Here is a 19,105-nt window from a genome sequence, read left to right on the forward strand (position 1 = left end):
TGAAATGGGGGTCAGAGTAGCAATAGCTTTGATCATCAATCTGCTCAACCAGGACACACTCAGGGCTAAACAACGACAAACAGAAGACTATCCCCCATCGCCACTCATGTCTTTGACACTCTTATTTGCTTCCAAATATACTGATAATAACCCCTTGAAATAATCACAATAATATAAATAGAGTAAGTGGTAGGTGTTCAGAAGGGTGCCCAGCTGTAAAATCCTTGCCAAAACTGACCTCACCATTGCTTGTGCCATGTAAAAAGCACTAAGTCCACTCTGCTAGGTGGTTGGTATTCAGAGGGGCATCCAGCTGTAAAAGTCCTGCCAAAACAGTCACAGAAGTCTGGTGCAGGCTTCTGCCGGGCCAGTTCTTGTGAAACCATCCCACCCATGCCAGCATGGAAGGCAGACGTTAAACGATGATGATGATGATGACTGAAAGCATATGACAATTCACTAAACTTAGTTATCAATAGTATCATCATCAGCAGCAGCAGCATCACTATTATTATTATTAACCTCTATAAGGTGGCTAATAAGGTGAAGGTGCATGGCTCAGTGGTTAAAGTGTTGAGCTCACAATCATAAGGTAGTGAGTTCGATTCCCAGACTGGAACGTTTGTTGTATTGTTGAGCAAGACACTTTATTCCACATTACATTGCTCCATTTCACTCAGCTGTAGAAATGAGTTGTGACATCACTGGTGCCAAGCCCTTGCCTTTCCCTTGAATAACACTGGTGGCGTGGAGAGAGGAGGCTAGTTATGCATGGGCGACTGCTGGTCTTCCACAAACAACCTTGCCTGGACTTGTGCCCCGGAGGGTAACTTTCTAGGTGAAATCGCATGATCATTCATGACCGAAGGGGACCAGGTGTTGAGCTAGCAGAACTGTTACTGCGCTGGACAAAAATGCTCAGTGGCAGTTCTTTGGATTTCGTGTTTTGAATTCCAATGCCACCAAGATTTACTTTGCCTTTCAACCTTACATGGTTGATAAGATAAATACCAGCTGAGCACTGGGGTTGCTGTAATCGACTTTTCCTTCCCTTCAAAATTGCTGGCCTTGTGCCAAAATTAAAAATGGTTATTAATCTTTATAACATCATCACATATTTTATTGTTCATTTAATCCAGTGGTTCCCAAACTTATTCAGACTGCCACCCACCTGCCACCCAGGCCACATTCCTAGCACCCTCACCCCAACTAAAAATCAGAAACATAGACCCCTTTCCGAAGCAAATTCAAAGCAAATGTATTTCACAAATAAAACTTAACCTAATGAACCCATTATTTTGTTGTTTTTACATGAATCGCTCCCCACCCATTATCGCCCCACGTTTTACATGAATCGCCCCCACCCCCACCATTATCAACCCACTTTTCTTCAATGCTCCCCTTGGAACTTTCCACCCCCCATCCCCAAGGGGAGCAATACTGCCCGCGTTGGGAACTACTGGAGTCTGGAGCAATTGGAGTCTGGACAGACTCCCTGGCTGACCAATTCCTGCCAAACCATCCAACCCATGCCAGCATAGAAAACGGATGTTAAATGATGATGATGATGTTGAGGGAAGTCCTAAATAAAGTTTATAGATCTATAAATCCAATATTAAAGAATGTATTTGTTAAAACAACAACAAAAAACAATATTAATTGTTGAAAGTAAATAAAAGAAAGTCTTGAATATAATTGGTGCCATTCTTAATTCTTGAATTAAGTGAAGAGAAGAGGCTACAATCAAATAAAGACTCTGACAATGGTAAAATTCCTGGAGTGGATTTACTAGCGGTCTTTGTTCAAACTGATTGAGGAGAAAAACTTCTTACAAATATCTGAAGTTTGAATGCAGGAGAGGAACAGACAGACGGGAATTTGGGGTGTTCATCTTGGTCATTATTGGTAATTAGTGAGGCAAGTAATTCTAAAGTCTGAAAATAACAACAGGCTTTAACACTTGGTTCAACAGCAGCAGCCATCCAAGAATTTGGACCTGGAGATCTCCATTTCCAGCGACTTCGAGGGCCACCTCCCAGTGGTGTTGGGCGACAACGAAGAGCCCTCGACTACAACAAGACAACCGAAAGTCTTTTTTTTTCCCAAGATCTGGGGTCTCCCACCCCTAAGCCCTACACCAACACCTTATCACCCTTACCCATCTTGTTGCTTAACAACAACAACAGCAAACCAACAAGGAAGCCACTACAAGGATACTGAATCTGCTAAAGATAGCAGCCAAGTTTCTCTCAACTCACACTCTGCTATCTTGAGGAGAGAACACATTGGACAATGTAGTCCTTGTTAGACTGTGACTAAAAACATGACATGATGTTCATGGCTAACATATTTTACATCATAGGATTACTGAATCAAAACCTGGCTCAAAGCAACAACTCCCAAATCTTTATTCAATGTAAACCCTTGTGGTTAATAAAGACGTTATTATTATTATTATTATTATTTTTATTATTATTATGAATAATAACAACTTTGGTAATTCTGGTAACAAAAGTATCACTGATTACATCATCCCGAGTTGACTCCTGGTACATATTTTATGAACCCCAAATGAAAACCCAGCAAGAGCTGAATCCAAAAGTAAGGGTAACTAACCAATGCCCACAACACAAGGAAGATGATGATGATGACAACAATGATGCTGGTGGTAATGATAATAATAATGATGATGATGATGATGATGGTGGTGATAATAATAATGATGATGATGATGATGATGATGATGGGTGTCAAATTTTGGCACAAGGCCAGCAGTTTCAGGGGAGGGGGTACTTTGACCCCAGTGCTCAACTGGTACTTATTTTACTGATCCCAAAAGGAATGAAAGTCGACCCTGGCTGAATCTGAACTCTAATAATAATAATAATAATTACTACTATTATTATTATTACTTGTAAGTGTCTTCTTTCTAGAAAGATGTTGCAAAGATTTCCTTTTGAGATTTATTTAGAAACTAATAGTATAACCTGATTTCATTTGGGTCTACTCGACCACATTTTAAAGATGGGGAATTTTGCCCTAGAGGCCATGTCTTTCAATTGAGCAAACTCAAAGTTGCCATGCAAACTCTCCAGCACTTTTAACATAGGTGTGCACATTTTCAGGTCAATCCAACCACATTTACAAAACTCTTGCCTTCACAACTGCTTGTGGGACAATGTCTGCTTTTTTTACAAATATATAGTAGATTACCTTTTAGATTTCTTAGCTCACAAAAGCTGAATTATTGGTCTGGGCAAGTTGCCCAGTTTGGAGTGAATCAGAAAATTCTAGCGGTAAACATAAAACATTAACCGTTTCTTAATAAAATCGATTTCTTCTATTTGGATGGGGGACAATTACAAAGACAGACATTAATTGTGAGAAGGATGGGTTACAGAGAAAAATATTTTTAAAAAATGAAATCTATGCATACAAGGTAATAACTGATGATGGGGATACAGTCCTCCAGATACAGGAGGATCTCCAACCAGGACCCAAAGAACGGCACAGATACAACATCACACTGAAAACTAAAGTAACCTCTACAACTCATTCCCTGATCTTACATGTCCACACTTAGAGTGTCCCTACCCACCCATGCCATTTTCATTGCTTACTCCCAGTTTTCAACAGATTCACTTGAAAATAGCACCACCCTCACCTTATTTTCAGGTGAAACATGAAAAAGTAGTGATGAGAGCTCAACTAATGAGAATGGTCTGGCCACAGACCATTGAATCACTTCCATCACACAATCCCTTTATCTTATAGCTTTGAGACAGAAAAAAACTGCCTTCCTAGCCTGGTTAAAGAAGCATGGCAGAACAATCATCATAATGGATTTAGCTAAGAGCTGGATCTGGCTCGTATACAAGAGTAAATGTTTATCATAACTGTACAAGTCAGCTATGCCTGGTCACTGAATGAATGTCTACCTCATTTGGTTCTTGTTGTGTGATAATGGTGACAAGAACTGAACGAGATGGACAGGGAAAATTCTAAAGAAATTCAAATGGATGAAGCAAAGCTTTTCTTGGTGTGGAGGGGCAAAAAGAAAAACAATTGGATAAAACTGAAGCAAGTACGGAACAAATATAGCAAAACTTCAAAAATATTTAATTGCTTGAGACTAATTAAGATTCAGAGTTATTAGAAGATGTTGGGAAATATTTTAAAACCAAACAACCAGGGGTTACAATATTTCATATTCACAAGGAAGCCATAATTGCTAAGGTAGGGCAAATCTATCTCCAGAAGAGAATGTTATAATGTTATAATAAAGTTATCAAAAAATAAATGCAAGGAAGAAAATTATTTCAATTAATGCCTAATACACACACACACAATATATATATATAAATTAGAAAAAAACACCTTTTATCAATTCAATAATGAAAAATTAAATTTTTGATGCAATTTAATTTTTCATTATTGAATTGATAAAAGGTGTTTTTTTTCTAATTTTTATATATATTATATTTTATATTTTGTGAAATTTTATTTAGTATTTCTAAATTGAATTTTTCCCTGTAAGTTTGGAATAAGATTCCCTCATATTATATATATATATATATATATATATATAATATATATATATATATATTATATATATATACATACATACATATATATATATAAAATTGTTTCCTGAATAAGAGTAGGATGGAGGAAGTTCAGAGAGCTTTTACCTCTGTTGACAACTAAAGGTCCCTCTCTCCAAGTGAAGGGAAGATTCTATGATGCATGTGTATGAAGTGCAATGCTGCATGGTAGTGAGACATGAGCTCTGAATGCGAAGGACATGTGTAGGCTTGCAAGAAATGAAGCTAGTATGTTCCACTGGATGTGTAATGTCAGTGTGCATGTGCAACAGAGCATTGTGTATTGAGAGAGGAGCTGAGCATAAGAGGAAACAGATGCAGTGTACAAGAGGAGACTGCGCTGATTTGGTCATGTGATGCGGATGAATGAGATGGTTACATAAAGTGGCGATCACTTAAAAGTGGAGGTGGGTCATGGGAGAGGGAGGCCCAGGAAGACACGGGTCGAAGTACTGAAGGCTGATCTCAAAACATTGAACCTTAAAATGGAAATGACAGAGGACCGAGATATGTGGCACATTGCTGTACTCGAGAAGACCCGACCACCACAACAGTATTAATGTCCTAAACCCAAAGTGTCATGTAAAAAGTAATTGTTTGGTTCTGGTGCCATGTAAAAAGCACCTAGTACACTGTCAGGAGTGGTTGGCATTAGGAAGGGCATCCAGCCATAGGAACCAGGTGTAAACAGACTATGGAGCCAAGTGCAGTCCTGTCCAACCCATGCCAGCATGGAAAAAAGACGTTAAATGTTGATGATGATTATCATCATGATCATGTACAGAAGACATAATTATACGTATTTCTATTTTCTTCTGAATTTTTCTGTGAGTCATGGCAATCACCATAGTAACCACAACAGTGATCAAAGAATTACACAGTAAACCTACGAGATTGTTCATTGATTGATTCCAATAATAGAACTGACTTGAGGAAATTTCTCAATGAATAATGAGAAAAGTTGGCAAAATTATCTCTCTTAGTCATATACACATGTGCATGCGCGCACACACACACACACATGTAGGAAAACAAACTGTAATATTAAAAGTACTTGTTTTAACCCACAGAAAGAATTAAGAAAGACAGATGCATTGATAAACAAAACGGACTAGAAAGCCCAAGGAATGGATGAAGATATTCTTTGAGAAAAGAGAAACAGTCTAAACAGTGATGTCAGTATAACAAAACTAATGCTCTATTTCTTTTTTTGTTTCTTTTTTCTCTCTCTCACATACAGACAGACACACACCAATATAATTATATTGTAGTTAAGATACTCGTACCGGTGACACGTTAAAAGCACCGTTCGAACGTGGCAGATGCCAGCGCCACCTGACTGGCGTCTGTGTTGGTGACACGTAAAAGCATCAACCGATCGTAGCCGTTAAAAGCACCGTCCGAACGTGGCAGATGCCGGCGTCGCCTGACTGGCATCCGTGTTGGTGACACATAAAAGCACCAACCAATCGTAGCCGTTTGTCAGCCTCCTCTGGCCCCTGTGCCGGTGTCATGTAAAAAGCACCCACTACACTCATAGAGTGGTTGGCATTAGGAAGGGCATCCAGCTGTAGAAACACTGTCAGATCAGACTGGAGCCTGGTGCAGCCTCCTGGTTTCCCAGACCCTGGTCGAACCGTCCAACCCATGCTAGCATGGAAAACGGACGTTAAACGATGATGATGATGATGTACAGATTCAATCCTGTTAACTAGAGGAGATTTGTGAAATCAAGCAGTAGAGTAATCAGGCCCAAGAAATTACTTGTTTGTGTTCATCCCACAACAGCAGCAGACATACAGTAACCTTAACAAAGAGGGACCAAGAGCATGAAATGTGTAGTTTTAGTAGAAGTTAGCCCAACAGGTCAGCTGGAGCAACACCTCACAAGTGGAGGGAAAACCAGCTTTTGAGTGTAGCTAAAAATCTTGATTAGTTTTAGACAGCAATAGGTTGTTAGTGAAAATAATGAAGAAAATTAAACGAAAAATATAACTTAACAGTGACATCACAAGAAAGGCAATAAAAAATAAATCATAATTGAACGAGACAAGCAAAAGATAACAAAAAAAACAAAAAAATACGCAAATAACTGAAAGTAAAAGAAACAAACAATAAAAGCTTCCATCGGAATATTTATGAAGGAAGAAATATACCGAGAGAAAAGATAATGTTAGCCATGATTACAGAGAGGCTCAGAACAGCAGAGATAACAGAAAAACTTAGAAACAAGATGCAGCAGCTGAGGAGATAATAATGTGGACTTTAAACACTGCATTTACACAGTTTTACTGAAATGTAATAAAGATTATATCAACGTAAAGCATCATCTTTATATATATATATATATATATATATATATATATATATCGTTTGTAAAACACATAAATCCAAAAGAAGAAGCACACTCTAAGATGTAGAGCAGCATATATTAAAAATGGGGAAGGCCAGTTTATGGGGTTACCTTAGGTTTCCCGCCCACAAAGGGGGTTTAGCTTTATAGTGTATCGTCACATCCCAAAAACCTGTAGGCCCATGACCTTTTAAAAATATGGAGGGGGAAATCTCTTTCTCTCTATGTTTCGGCTACTCCACTAAGAATATACCCTCCATATTTTTAAGAGGTCGTGGGCCAACAGGCTTTTGAGATCTGATGATATGCCATAAAGCTAAACCCTTTATGGATGGGAAACCTAAGGCAATCCCATAAACCAGCCTTCCCCATTTTTAATATATATATATGTAGTAGAATAAGAAACTGAAAGTCCTTCGTACAATATTATATATTTGAAAAAATGAATAGAAATAGTTATTTTTGACAATTTTTCCACTTTAATAATCATATGGGTTATAAATTATTAGGTGTTTATAAATTGGCCATCCTGACAGATTAAGACGATTTGTAAAACACCTAATGATTATAAATAACTGCTTATTAAAGTGGAAAAATTATCAGAAAAACCATTTTTATTCTTTTTTTAAATACACACACAAACATACACACGTAATTTCACACTATACACAGCAGATAAAGCAAAACAAAAATATTGCAAATAAAATTTTCATCCACAAAAAAAAAAGAAAAAAATGCTGTTTGTTTACGGAATCAATTGCTAAATCAGAGAATTTGAAACTGTTCCTTTTTGGTGGTAAAATGTGAAAACATACCCATCACTGAATGACCTCCCCCTCCATCCACACACACACACACAAAATATGCTTTTGCATTTATATGACGTTAACTATGTCAATGAAATTTCATAATGAATGTGTGGGCAGGCCCCTTATTGCTATTCATTTCAGCTGAACTCACAATCAGAAACAAAGTACCAGATGACACAGGCTGACCAATCATAACCAAAGCATCCAGTCTAAATCCCAATATCGCTTTCATTTCCTTAAAACTAGCAATAAAAGGAAGCTAATCTAATCTCCATCGACCAAGGAAATGAATACAACTTATGCCGGACTCATCTTAGTTTAACCTTTGTTTGTCTTTAATAAAATAAAATACTTTTGTCCTCAAAACCTTTTACAAATAAACTTGGCATTTACACTACCATGCAAGGACACAGTCCAGCAAAGCACATATATATATATCACAAGAAAATTTTATATAGAGTTACCCAAGGTTTCACGCCCACAGAGGCTAAGCCTTGGGGGCAGCTCTATATCCACAAGGTTTTGGCTTTGTGGATGCAAAACCTTGGGTAAACTCTATATAAAATATTGTTGTAATAATTACTTCTCTAGTTTTTAGTGTGCTTTTTCTGATATGTTTTTTGTTTTATTAACCATATATATATATACATACATACACACACACTAATATCGAACTGTTAGAATGAGTGCTCAACACCACACTGATGGATATTCTTTATTTAGCAATTTAAAAAGGTAACCAATAGTTTTGTGTGAACAGATCTTCACAATTGTTGAAGCATGCCATAATGAAGTGTTGGCATTCGTTTCCATTTTAGATGATAATTAAGGAATTAATCTATGGCGAATGCAATTTCTTGCAAAAATCCAGGGCTAAGTGAGATAACAAGAGATTCTTATAAGTTACCTCCTATGATCAATATATTTATTTCAAAATTCCATTGGATCACATGCAAGCTTTTACATATATATATATATATAAACAATAATTACTAAGATATATGAAAATATTTCTTTTTAATAATTATAACAAGCACGCAAGGCTAGTGAATTGGATAGGGGTTTAACCAATTATATGAACCCAACTCCCCACACACACAGTGCTTGACCTGTATTTTATTAATTCCTAAGGATAAATGGCAAACTGACCTGAACAGGGTATATAATCCCCATCATCATCATCGTTTAACATCTGCCTTCCATGCTGGCATGAGCAGGACGGTTTGAAAGGAGCTGGCCAGGCAGAAGCCTGCACCAGAATTCTGATATGAATACAGAATGTAAAAAGAAATACCACCAGGTATCTCATCTGATGCTCTCAAAATATTTATTTGTCATAGCCAGACTGGAGCCACACAAACTGAACAATATTATTCCAATTCCAAACTCATCCAACAGGAATGGTGAAAAGTGAAAAGGAATTTATGCAATATGGGACATGAAATAATGAAGCTGTCCAAGGATGATGCTATTACGAGGGAGCAATAAATTCCTATGAAAATACCCATATCTCAAAGTTCTTATTTTCTGACCAATTCTAAATAACATATGCATCTTTATGCCTATGTTATAATTGCAATTGCACTTTAGCATATGTTTGTGTGTGTGCATTTGGATATATTAATCCTTTCGTTACCAACTCGGCTGAAACTGGCTCTGGCTCTGTAGTACAAATGTTTTGTTTTCATGAGTTTTGAATCAAAATTTTCCACCTAACCTTAGTCACAATTTATGTTCCTAACACTAGCTGAATGATAACTAAGTTATTTTACTAAATTCTTTGTTATATTTAAAGTAAGTGAAAGAAACACAGAGCATCTCAAAATAAATACAGTAATGAAAGGTTTAATAAGGAAAAAATACAAACTGACAGAAAATAGCCTGATAACCTCTGATCGAGTTTAAACCAGATTAAATTATGAACCATTCTATCATAGAGATGCTTTTGTGACTGGCTTAAAATTAAAACTACAACTGTTATTTGGCAAAAGAATAGTTTATAACATATTAGATCTCTCTCTCTCTCTCTCTTTCCAATCATCTCGCTTTATCATATAACTCAACTAGTGTAGGATTTGTCCAACCAACCCTAAGTAGTTCCAGAGAGGCATCAATCATGATTTGCAGGGAGGTTTTTGCATACTTTTTTTTATTTCAAGCAGTACTGATTTTTTATAAACATACATAGACATGTACATACATACATACATGCACAATTATGTGTGTGTGTGTGTGTGTGTGTGTGTGTGTCTATATATATATATATATATATATATATATATATATATATATATATATATAAATATAAGGTCAGGCGGGGTGTGAAGTTGGGGCATTTCCAGAGAAGCACTCAACCTGAATACTGGGCTATCAACACAGTTGGGTTCCAGGCCAAAGTTGGAATTCTACAGGTGTAGAAAATTCAAGTTTCATGACGATTATACTGTCAAATGGGCTTGGCAAAGAATAAATAATCCAATGAAAAGAAGAAGACAATGAAAATGCTTTGACACATCTTCAATAGAAGTTGTAATTGTTTCCGTATCATCTCTATTTGCAACGTCAGTTTACACAAAAATTCTTAGAGAGACACTTCATCAGACATGTATCGAAAGTGTGTTTTTACCTTGGCATTGCAAATAGAGATGGTATGGAAACAATTGTAACTTATGTTAAAGGTGTGTTAAAGAATTTTCCTTGTCTTCTTCTTTTCATTGTATATGTGTGTGTGTGTGTAAACATTAGATTACCTAAAATATGTTGGGTGACATACTTTAACTTCTAACAGCAAATTCATGGCAGTTACTATGGAGAAAAAATTCTCTTATTGTAAAAGGTGTATAAACACCATATCTGCCCCGTGCTTCCCATATCAGATTCTAAGGCAGCTGTCCCTAGCTCTTTAGCTGTTTTACACACACACACACACACATACATACATATATATATATATATGTATATATATATATGTATATAAAAATTTTGCAATTAAGGACAACTACTTAATAAGGAAAACTTAACAAGAAATTGTCAGGTAGATAGCGTAAAAACCTCATAAGAGAAAAAATTTCGAAAATAATTATTTCTTATTGAACATATTAATTTATATATAGAGGGCATAATTATACATACATGCCAGGAGGCATTATATATACCTGCCAAACGCTAAGAGGGACAATCAGTCATTTCTACCAAAAATATTACTAATCCCACCGAATGCAACTTTTCAAAGTAAGACATTTAAAAATATATAGGCCTGTATCACAGTGATTTCATACTTACGTAATCATCAGCAGGCCTGAATGTATTATAAATAAACAACGACCTTGCCTCGCTTAAGCCGAACAGCTAACTGATCAACATCAACGAAGCACATGGGTGAGTTTATATATATTACATCCGGGTGAATGGCAAACTTTTACAAAATTGCATTTCGGGAGAGGAAAAGTTTTTTCGGAATAAAAATTTTGCAATTAAGGACAACTACTTAATAAGGAAAACTTAACAAGAAATTGTCAGGTAGATAGCGTAAAAACCTCATAAGAGAAAAAATTTCGAAAATAATTATTTCTTATTGAACATATTAATTTATATATAGAGGGCATAATTATACATACATGCCAGGAGGCATTATATATACCTGCCAAACGCTAAGAGGGACAATCAGTCATTTCTACCAAAATTCTACCGGATGTAATATATATAAACTCACCCATGTGCTTCGTTGATGTTGATCAGTTAGCTGTTCGGCTTAAGCGAGGCAAGGTCGTTGTTTATTTATAATACATTCAGGCCTGCTGATGATTACGTAAGTATGAAATCACTGTGATACAGGCCTATATATTTTTAAATGTCTTACTTTGAAAAGTTGCATTCGGTGGGATTAGTAATATTTTTGGTAGAAATGACTGATTGTCCCTCTTAGCGTTTGGCAGGTATATATAATGCCTCCTGGCATGTATGTATAATTATGCCCTCTATATATAAATTAATATGTTCAATAAGAAATAATTATTTTCGAAATTTTTTCTCTTATGAGGTTTTTACGCTATCTACCTGACAATTTCTTGTTAAGTTTTCCTTATTAAGTAGTTGTCCTTAATTGCAAAATTTTTATTCCGAAAAAACTTTTCCTCTCCCGAAATGCAATTTTGTAAAAGTTTGCCATTCACCCGGATATAATATATATAAACTCACCCATGTGCTTCGTTGATGTGATCAGTTAGCTGTTCGGCTTAAGCGAGGCAAGGTCGTTGTTTATTATAATACATTCAGGCCTGCTGATGATTACGTAAGTATGAAATCACTGTGATACAGGCCTATATATTTTTAAATGTCTTACTTTGAAAAGTTGCATTCGGTGGGATTAGTAATATTTTTGGTAGAAATGACTGATTGTCCCTCTTAGCGTTTGGCAGGTATATATAATGCCTCCTGGCATGTATGTATAATTATGCCCTCTATATATAAATTAATATGTTCAATAAGAAATAATTATTTTCGAAATTTTTTCTCTTATGAGGTTTTTACGCTATCTACCTGACAATTTCTTGTTAAGTTTTCCTTATTAAGTAGTTGTCCTTAATTGCAAAATTTTTATTCCGAAAAAACTTTTCCTCTCCCGAAATGCAATTTTGTAAAAGTTTGCCATTCACCCGGATGTAATATATATAAACTCACCCATGTGCTTCGTTGATGTTGATCAGTTAGCTGTTCGGCTTAAGCGAGGCAAGGTCGTTGTTTATTTAAAATACATTCAGGCCTGCTGATGATTACGTAAGTATGAAATCACTGTGATACAGGCCTATATATTTTTAAATGTCTTACTTTGAAAAGTTGCATTCGGTGGGATTAGTAATATTTTTGGTAGAAATGACTGATTGTCCCTCTTAGCGTTTGGCAGGTATATATAATGCCTCCTGGCATGTATGTATAATTATGCCCTCTATATATAAAATATATATGTATATATATATATCAAACAGGACTATGTTTAAGTCCGGTCTTTTTATTAAAGATTTTTTCCCTCGTTTCCTTATTTTCTGACTTTACATCAAAAACATTTGTAAATACATTGGACCATTAATATTTCTGGGACTTTATACTCAAATAGTTTGCAGAGGGTTAACAAAGGATCATGGAAAGACTTTTACAACTGACCAAATTACCAACAACAACAGAGCTATGGCAATCTCAAAGAACAGCACAAACTATATCATTATTAGCATTCCTGTATTCTGACGATGAGTCTAACTGTTAGCTTTCAAATTGTTAATGGATTTAGGAATGCCACTGGACCAAACTAATCACCACAACAAACCAACAAGGAAATAAGAAAAATCCTGAAGGAAAAAAGATCTAACTTAAATCTACTCATGGCTTCTATATACCATGTGAAAGAAGAGCAGTTTCAATTTAAACAAATATATATATATATATATATATATATATATATATGCATATGTATATATGCACCCACAGACACACATGCAACCGAAAATGGAATTAATGACATTCTTTACTTAAAATCACTACAATTGTTCTGGAGAATTTTTGCACCTGAAGTTCATGTGTGAAATGTTGTACAGTCATTATATTACGTTCCTCAATGGATACTATGGAATCCCTGATTTATATCCAGCAGCCTGTGCACTTCTACTGTATGATGACATCAGGTAGCCAATAACTGCGGATGAGCTTTGCTCAGCATTCTACAAGGTTTTTACCCAAATCTCACTTAACTCTGCACATATGGGGATAGGGGGATCACAGCCACGACATGCAACACTCACATGTAAAACTTAACTATGTTCTAAATACTGGTGTGGATTTATCAGACAAGTGAGGCAGAACAAAAGACAAAATGCTCCTACCTGGTCAACACCGATTTTCCGGCAAGCTTCTAAGAAATGCTCCACATTCCTGCGACACTTTGCCATCGTGAGTTGAGGCTGCAGAAAAAAACAAGATTTAGTGTTGAAGACAAAGAGAGAGAAGTTCTTTAAGCAACATAAACAAAAACAGTAAGTGGACATATGTATGTGTCTGAGAGAGAAGGGATTAACATGTATGTGTGTGATAGAGAAGGGATTAATATATGAATGCATGTGAGAGAGAAGGGATTAGGAAAATGTGGTTGCGTATAATCATATAAACTTGTGAGCATGTGTGAATTGAGCAAACACCTCTTGTGTCCATCTGCTATGTTCCTGCCTTTAGGCTTTCACTTCATACACACCAGCTCAATTTCATTTGTTCTTAGTCGAAAGACACCTGTTGTTATTTCTTGTTGTTTGTATTCGTAATTCTGTACCATGTTCTGTACCATAGCCATCTGGTTCGCCAGTCCTCAGTCAAATTGTCCAACCCATGCTAGCATGGAAAGTGGACATTAAATGATGATGAGATAAATATGTATGTACGTATGTATGTATATTTACAGGTATTCTCTGGCTCTTATGGTTAACACCCTTATCCACCCTTAAAGCATTAAAATGGTTTGTTCAAGGCTCCCAGATGTTGTATCATTGACTGAAGAAGGCTCAGAGGCACCCACAGCAGTAGGTTATAGCAAAAACTTAGTCCAGAATCGGTATCGTAATTCATTTTATTGATTTCAGTCAAAGGAGTGCAACAAATGCTGCAGCACTATTTCAAGAGTTTTTAATTGATTATCTCGACTTCAATACATCGTTGATTATTTTATTGATCACGTTAGAAACGAAAACCAAGTTGACCTTTTCTTGCATAGAGGGAGATAACCTGATGAACCCTAGCTACTGAAAAGTGTTTGGTTTAATGTGGTAGCGACAGGGGAAGAAAATATTCACATTACTATGCATGGATCATTGTTAATGGACAGGTGTTTCAAAATAATTGACAATTTAGGAAGATTCAGTAAAATATTTTCACCTTTTAGTATTTTAAACTAACAATTAGAATTTAACAGAGATCTTAGATAAAAGAAAAAAAGAGAAAAACATCAGTAGTTTGTGACTATTAAAAAAACATTTCATCTAATCACATAATGAAAGGTATGTACTATAAGCACTTGGGATTGTTTACAATTAAATCGCTGGCTTGAACTACAACAAAGATGGTGTTGTATCTGCCTAGCAAAGCTGGCTGTAAGTGATTCATCCTTGAGCAGGTAAATATATATATTAGAAAGAGAGGATCTTTTCGGTGTGGCTGCCAGCGTCAATTCTGTTTGAATTGATTTCATATTCAACGTAATAACACACTTTTATAAGCTAATGAAGGACATGAAAATCATTTCCACTATAAATCAATAAATAAAGAATTATTTGCAATGAAAGTTTGAAAATTTGAGCTAATTTTAGCCAATCCTAAGTCATAGACACATTTATGCCTGGTTCCATAGTAACAAGCAGACCATGATAACTCTCTTGTCTGCGAGAAAGCATGTGCCGGTTTCCTTAGTAACAAGCAGCATAATCTACCTTACTTTCTCTTTGGAAGATGGAACTAATAACTACTAATATGTTTTACTAAGGGTAATTCTTGGAGTGGGCCCGTGGTTGCAGTTAGGCCCATGGCTGCAGTGTGGACCCGTGGCTGCAGTGTGGGCCCGTGGCTGCAGTGTGGGCCCGTGGCTGCAGTGTGGACCAGCAGTTGTGTCGATAAGCAATTCTTTGACTATCAACTGTCAAGGTGTGTTTATAAGCAGAACATCTCAGATATGGAAGAAGCACACACTCATTGTAAAGAATAGCAGCACCAAATTACAGGTGAAATATTTTCTGGTCCTTACAGGTGAAATATTAGTTTTGGGGAGAAAGTGTCAGGAGAGATGATTGGAGACTGTGAGTAGCAACTAATGTTTGGTCTAACAAAGTTTGAATTGTAATTTATCAGTGATAGATGATGCGGAAGATAAAGATGATATCTTTTGATTATGATGTGCGATTGTACGTTTGTTATGTAGCCTTGGGTATCATGTTCTCAGTACAGAATGTATATGAGGGGTTTGGTCATGAATGTCAGTTTGATATGCAGGGTAAAGGCAGCATGAAGATGGTACCTGTATACAGAAGGCTAAGGATGGGTGCAAGCATCTCTGTAGAAAAGGAAAGAAAACCCAAGCACACTGATATAAACACAGTGACACAGATATGAACTCTGATGTAACAGCATAAACTCCGCAGTTGAATACTTACTACTGCTGGGGAAGGTACATGAATGGTGGCTACAGCTCTCGGACGAATCTGATTGACTAAGTGACAAAGTACAACTCCATCCCTTAATGCCTCAGGTAAATTGTCTGGTAACGTCACCTTTAATCGGGCTTGGATAGTCTACAAAAATGACAGAACAGAAGAAAAGAAAATGAAAAAAATATAATCATTGAATACTTTTGAGAAATAGACTTGTGTGTCTCAGGAAATGTTAATATAATAGTATATGTAGGTTGTTGAAGCTGTTTAGCCCTAGTCCCAAGGTCAAACAAGGGCCTGAGAGTAACACACCTAGAAGACAATTGGAGATCAAACTGATTGAAATGCATGACATATTCTTTTCTACTCTAGACACAAGGCCTGGAATTTTGGGGGAGGGGTGGCAGTCGATTAGATCAACCCCAGTATGCAACTGGTGCTTAATTTATTGACCCTGAAATGATGAAAGGCAAAGTCAACCTTGGCAGAATTTGAACTCAAAATATAAAGACAGATGAAATACCGTTAAGCATTTCGTCTGGCGTGCTAATGTTTCTGCCAGCTTGCCACCTTTTGTGTCACAGACATATCGTGAGTGTATATATATATACACACACATTCACACCAACAATGAGGTTAATAGTGGAAAGTTATAATATTGGTTTCAAACTTTGGCACAAGGCCAGCAATTTCAGAGGAGAAGGTAAGTTGATTGCATCATCCCCAGTGTTCAACTGGTATTTCTTTTACTGACCCCGAGAGGATGAAAGGCAATGTCAGCCTCAACAGAATTTGAACTCAGAATGTAAAGATGGACAAACTGTTGCTAAGCATCTTGCCCAGTGTGTTAACGATTCAGGCAGCTCGCTACCTTGTAATGAGGACATAATATTGCAAATATAGACTATTAATGAGTTTGGAAATCTCTATGGCAACTCATTTCAGGCATTTCATTCAAATCCAGTCAGGAAGCATGTCTGTATCAAAGAAAAGGCAGTGATTGGAGATGGAATCTTTGGTTCCAGGCCTAATTCCATCCAGTCCTGTAAGTATGATGATAACTGTGGAAGCCCCATGGCCATCACCATCAATTTTACATACATTTGGGCTTTTCCTCAGCTGGCATAGCATGTGTTGGACTGGTTGTTATGGTTTCTGTTACCTAGCAACAAAAGAAACCAACCTATTATAATGCCCTAGAGAAGGTGGACTAAAATGTCCCTTCTGTTCTGCATTAGTCATTGCCCCCTTGGATGGGTAACCAGCTAGGTTCCATTTTTGGCTGTCTAACCTTCTTATCACCAAGAATAAGACAGCCACATGGTGATCAGAGAACTGAAATCATCATCATGGTGCCCTTTTATGTGCCACTGGCACGGAAGCCGGTTAGCCGCTCTGTCAACGATCACCTTCGTATGGTGCTCTTAATATCAATAATTCATTGCATATATTTAGTCTAAATCTAGTCAGGAAGTATGTAGATATTCAGGAACTGGTCATTCTTTTACTGGTCGCGACAGGTTTTGAGGATGAGCTTCACAGACCACAATGAAATAATCTTAATAATAAATGGATTTTCAGATGAGAACAAGACAAAAGTCTTCAGCCAAATGTCTGGAAAACCTGGCAATAGAATTTCTTATGGAAGGAAATCATAACCAAACAATAATGGTTTACAAATGAGTCTGGCAAGGACCACTACTCAAGTAGGGGAAGGACCATTTTATAATTAGTTTCACAACTTACATTCCGTAAACTTTCAACTTGTTGAATTTCTCCTCGAGCCTGATCATGGTGCCTTCGAATTGTAAAGTTTGGGTCACTGTCTTTCAAGTCCTCAAGTAATTTCAGCGCATTCGCTGACAATACTGTAAACAGAAGCAAGTTAAATATTAATGCTTATCTGCAGTGTCATGCAACTGGTGCTGCACTTGGTGCAACAGAGTTGGAGAGAGGAAATCAAACGACATTAAAGAATCGAGAATAAAGAACAAAAATCAAATAATTAATTTAACAGGGAACAGTCCCGCTATTAAGGTATCAGTAAAAATTTTAGATGGTAAATATACAAAACAAAACATGTATATGCATGTATGTGCACAGACACACAGACATACAAAAGAAATGAAGTCGAAAATGCTCAGAGAATATATCAGGATTAAATAGAATTTAATTATATTTTAAAACATAGGAATGCACTTGACAGGTTTCATATTAGACTTTTGAAAGTGTAGAGTGTATGGAGCTGTTTCGCGAATTATGTCTATTATGATATGCATAAGATCTGGTCATCAAATCTAAGTAGAGATTTCAAACTCAAAATCTTCAAAGCCACAGTCGAACCAATTCTACTATATAGCTCAAAAACCTGGATGTTATCAAAGAAGCTTGAGAGGCAGTTGGACGGAACTTACACTTGCCTCCTTATGAGAGCTCAAAATCTCTCGTGATGGCATCATCCAACCAAAGTACAAATATATGGGAAACTACCACCTGTATCGTCTCTTGTGACAGGTAGAAGAGTCCAGTTTGCTGGACATTGTTGTAGAGCTGAAAACGAGGCAATTTCTACTCTTCTCCTCTGGAAGCCATTTACTCGCGATACCAGAGGACGCACACTCTCCTACCCTGATGTAATCTCCAGGGATACAGGCATCCAGCAACAGGACCTCTGTAATGCTAAGATGGACCGTGAGGTCTGGCGTAGCATGATAAATTCCATTGTCTCGACCACGGTCGAACAATGATGATGATTATGTCTATTCTAACTTGTAATAAAAATAGTTTGTTTTTAAAGTAGGAATGTAGCTCAGAATGCTATCCATTAATGTACAAATTGATTGGTCAACATTTATGTATTAGACTCGTGTGACAGTCGTGTTGTGTGTGTGTTTGTTTCTTTTCAGCTCTGTCAGTCCTTTGCACAGTTATTTCTAATATAGGCATAAAAGGACTGAAATTGAGAGGGGAGGTGTTAGTTGAGAAAATCAACCCCAGTATTTGACCAGTACATTATTCTGTTGCCCCTGGAGGAATGGAAAGCAAAGTAGACCTCAGTGGGATTTGAACATGCAACATACAAAAGCCTGGAAGAGGTACTGCAAGGTTTTTTTTTTTCTTCTGGTCCTCTAAGTATCTTAAACATAAACAAAATGCCAAGAG

At 36.7% G+C, this 19,105-nt stretch overlaps 1 protein-coding gene across 16 annotated transcripts in view; it reads right to left on the minus strand.

Moving 5' to 3' along the window:
• LOC115210975 (leucine-rich repeat and calponin homology domain-containing protein 4-like) overlaps positions 1–19,105 on the minus strand; it is a 303,130-nt gene that overhangs the window by 27,066 nt on the left and 256,959 nt on the right. For all 16 annotated transcript variants that reach the window (XM_036502375.1, XM_036502378.1, XM_036502373.1 and 13 more), the window contains 3 exons: positions 17,690–17,811; positions 15,947–16,084; positions 13,640–13,717 (listed from right to left, as the gene is read on the minus strand). In XM_036502375.1, the coding sequence (XP_036358268.1) occupies positions 13,640–13,717; positions 15,947–16,084; positions 17,690–17,811 (338 nt within the window). The remainder of the gene's footprint in view (positions 1–13,639; positions 13,718–15,946; positions 16,085–17,689; positions 17,812–19,105) is intronic.

This window comes from Octopus sinensis, linkage group LG4, assembly GCF_006345805.1.
Source record: "Octopus sinensis linkage group LG4, ASM634580v1, whole genome shotgun sequence".
NCBI classification, from domain to species: Eukaryota; Metazoa; Mollusca; class Cephalopoda; order Octopoda; family Octopodidae; genus Octopus; species Octopus sinensis.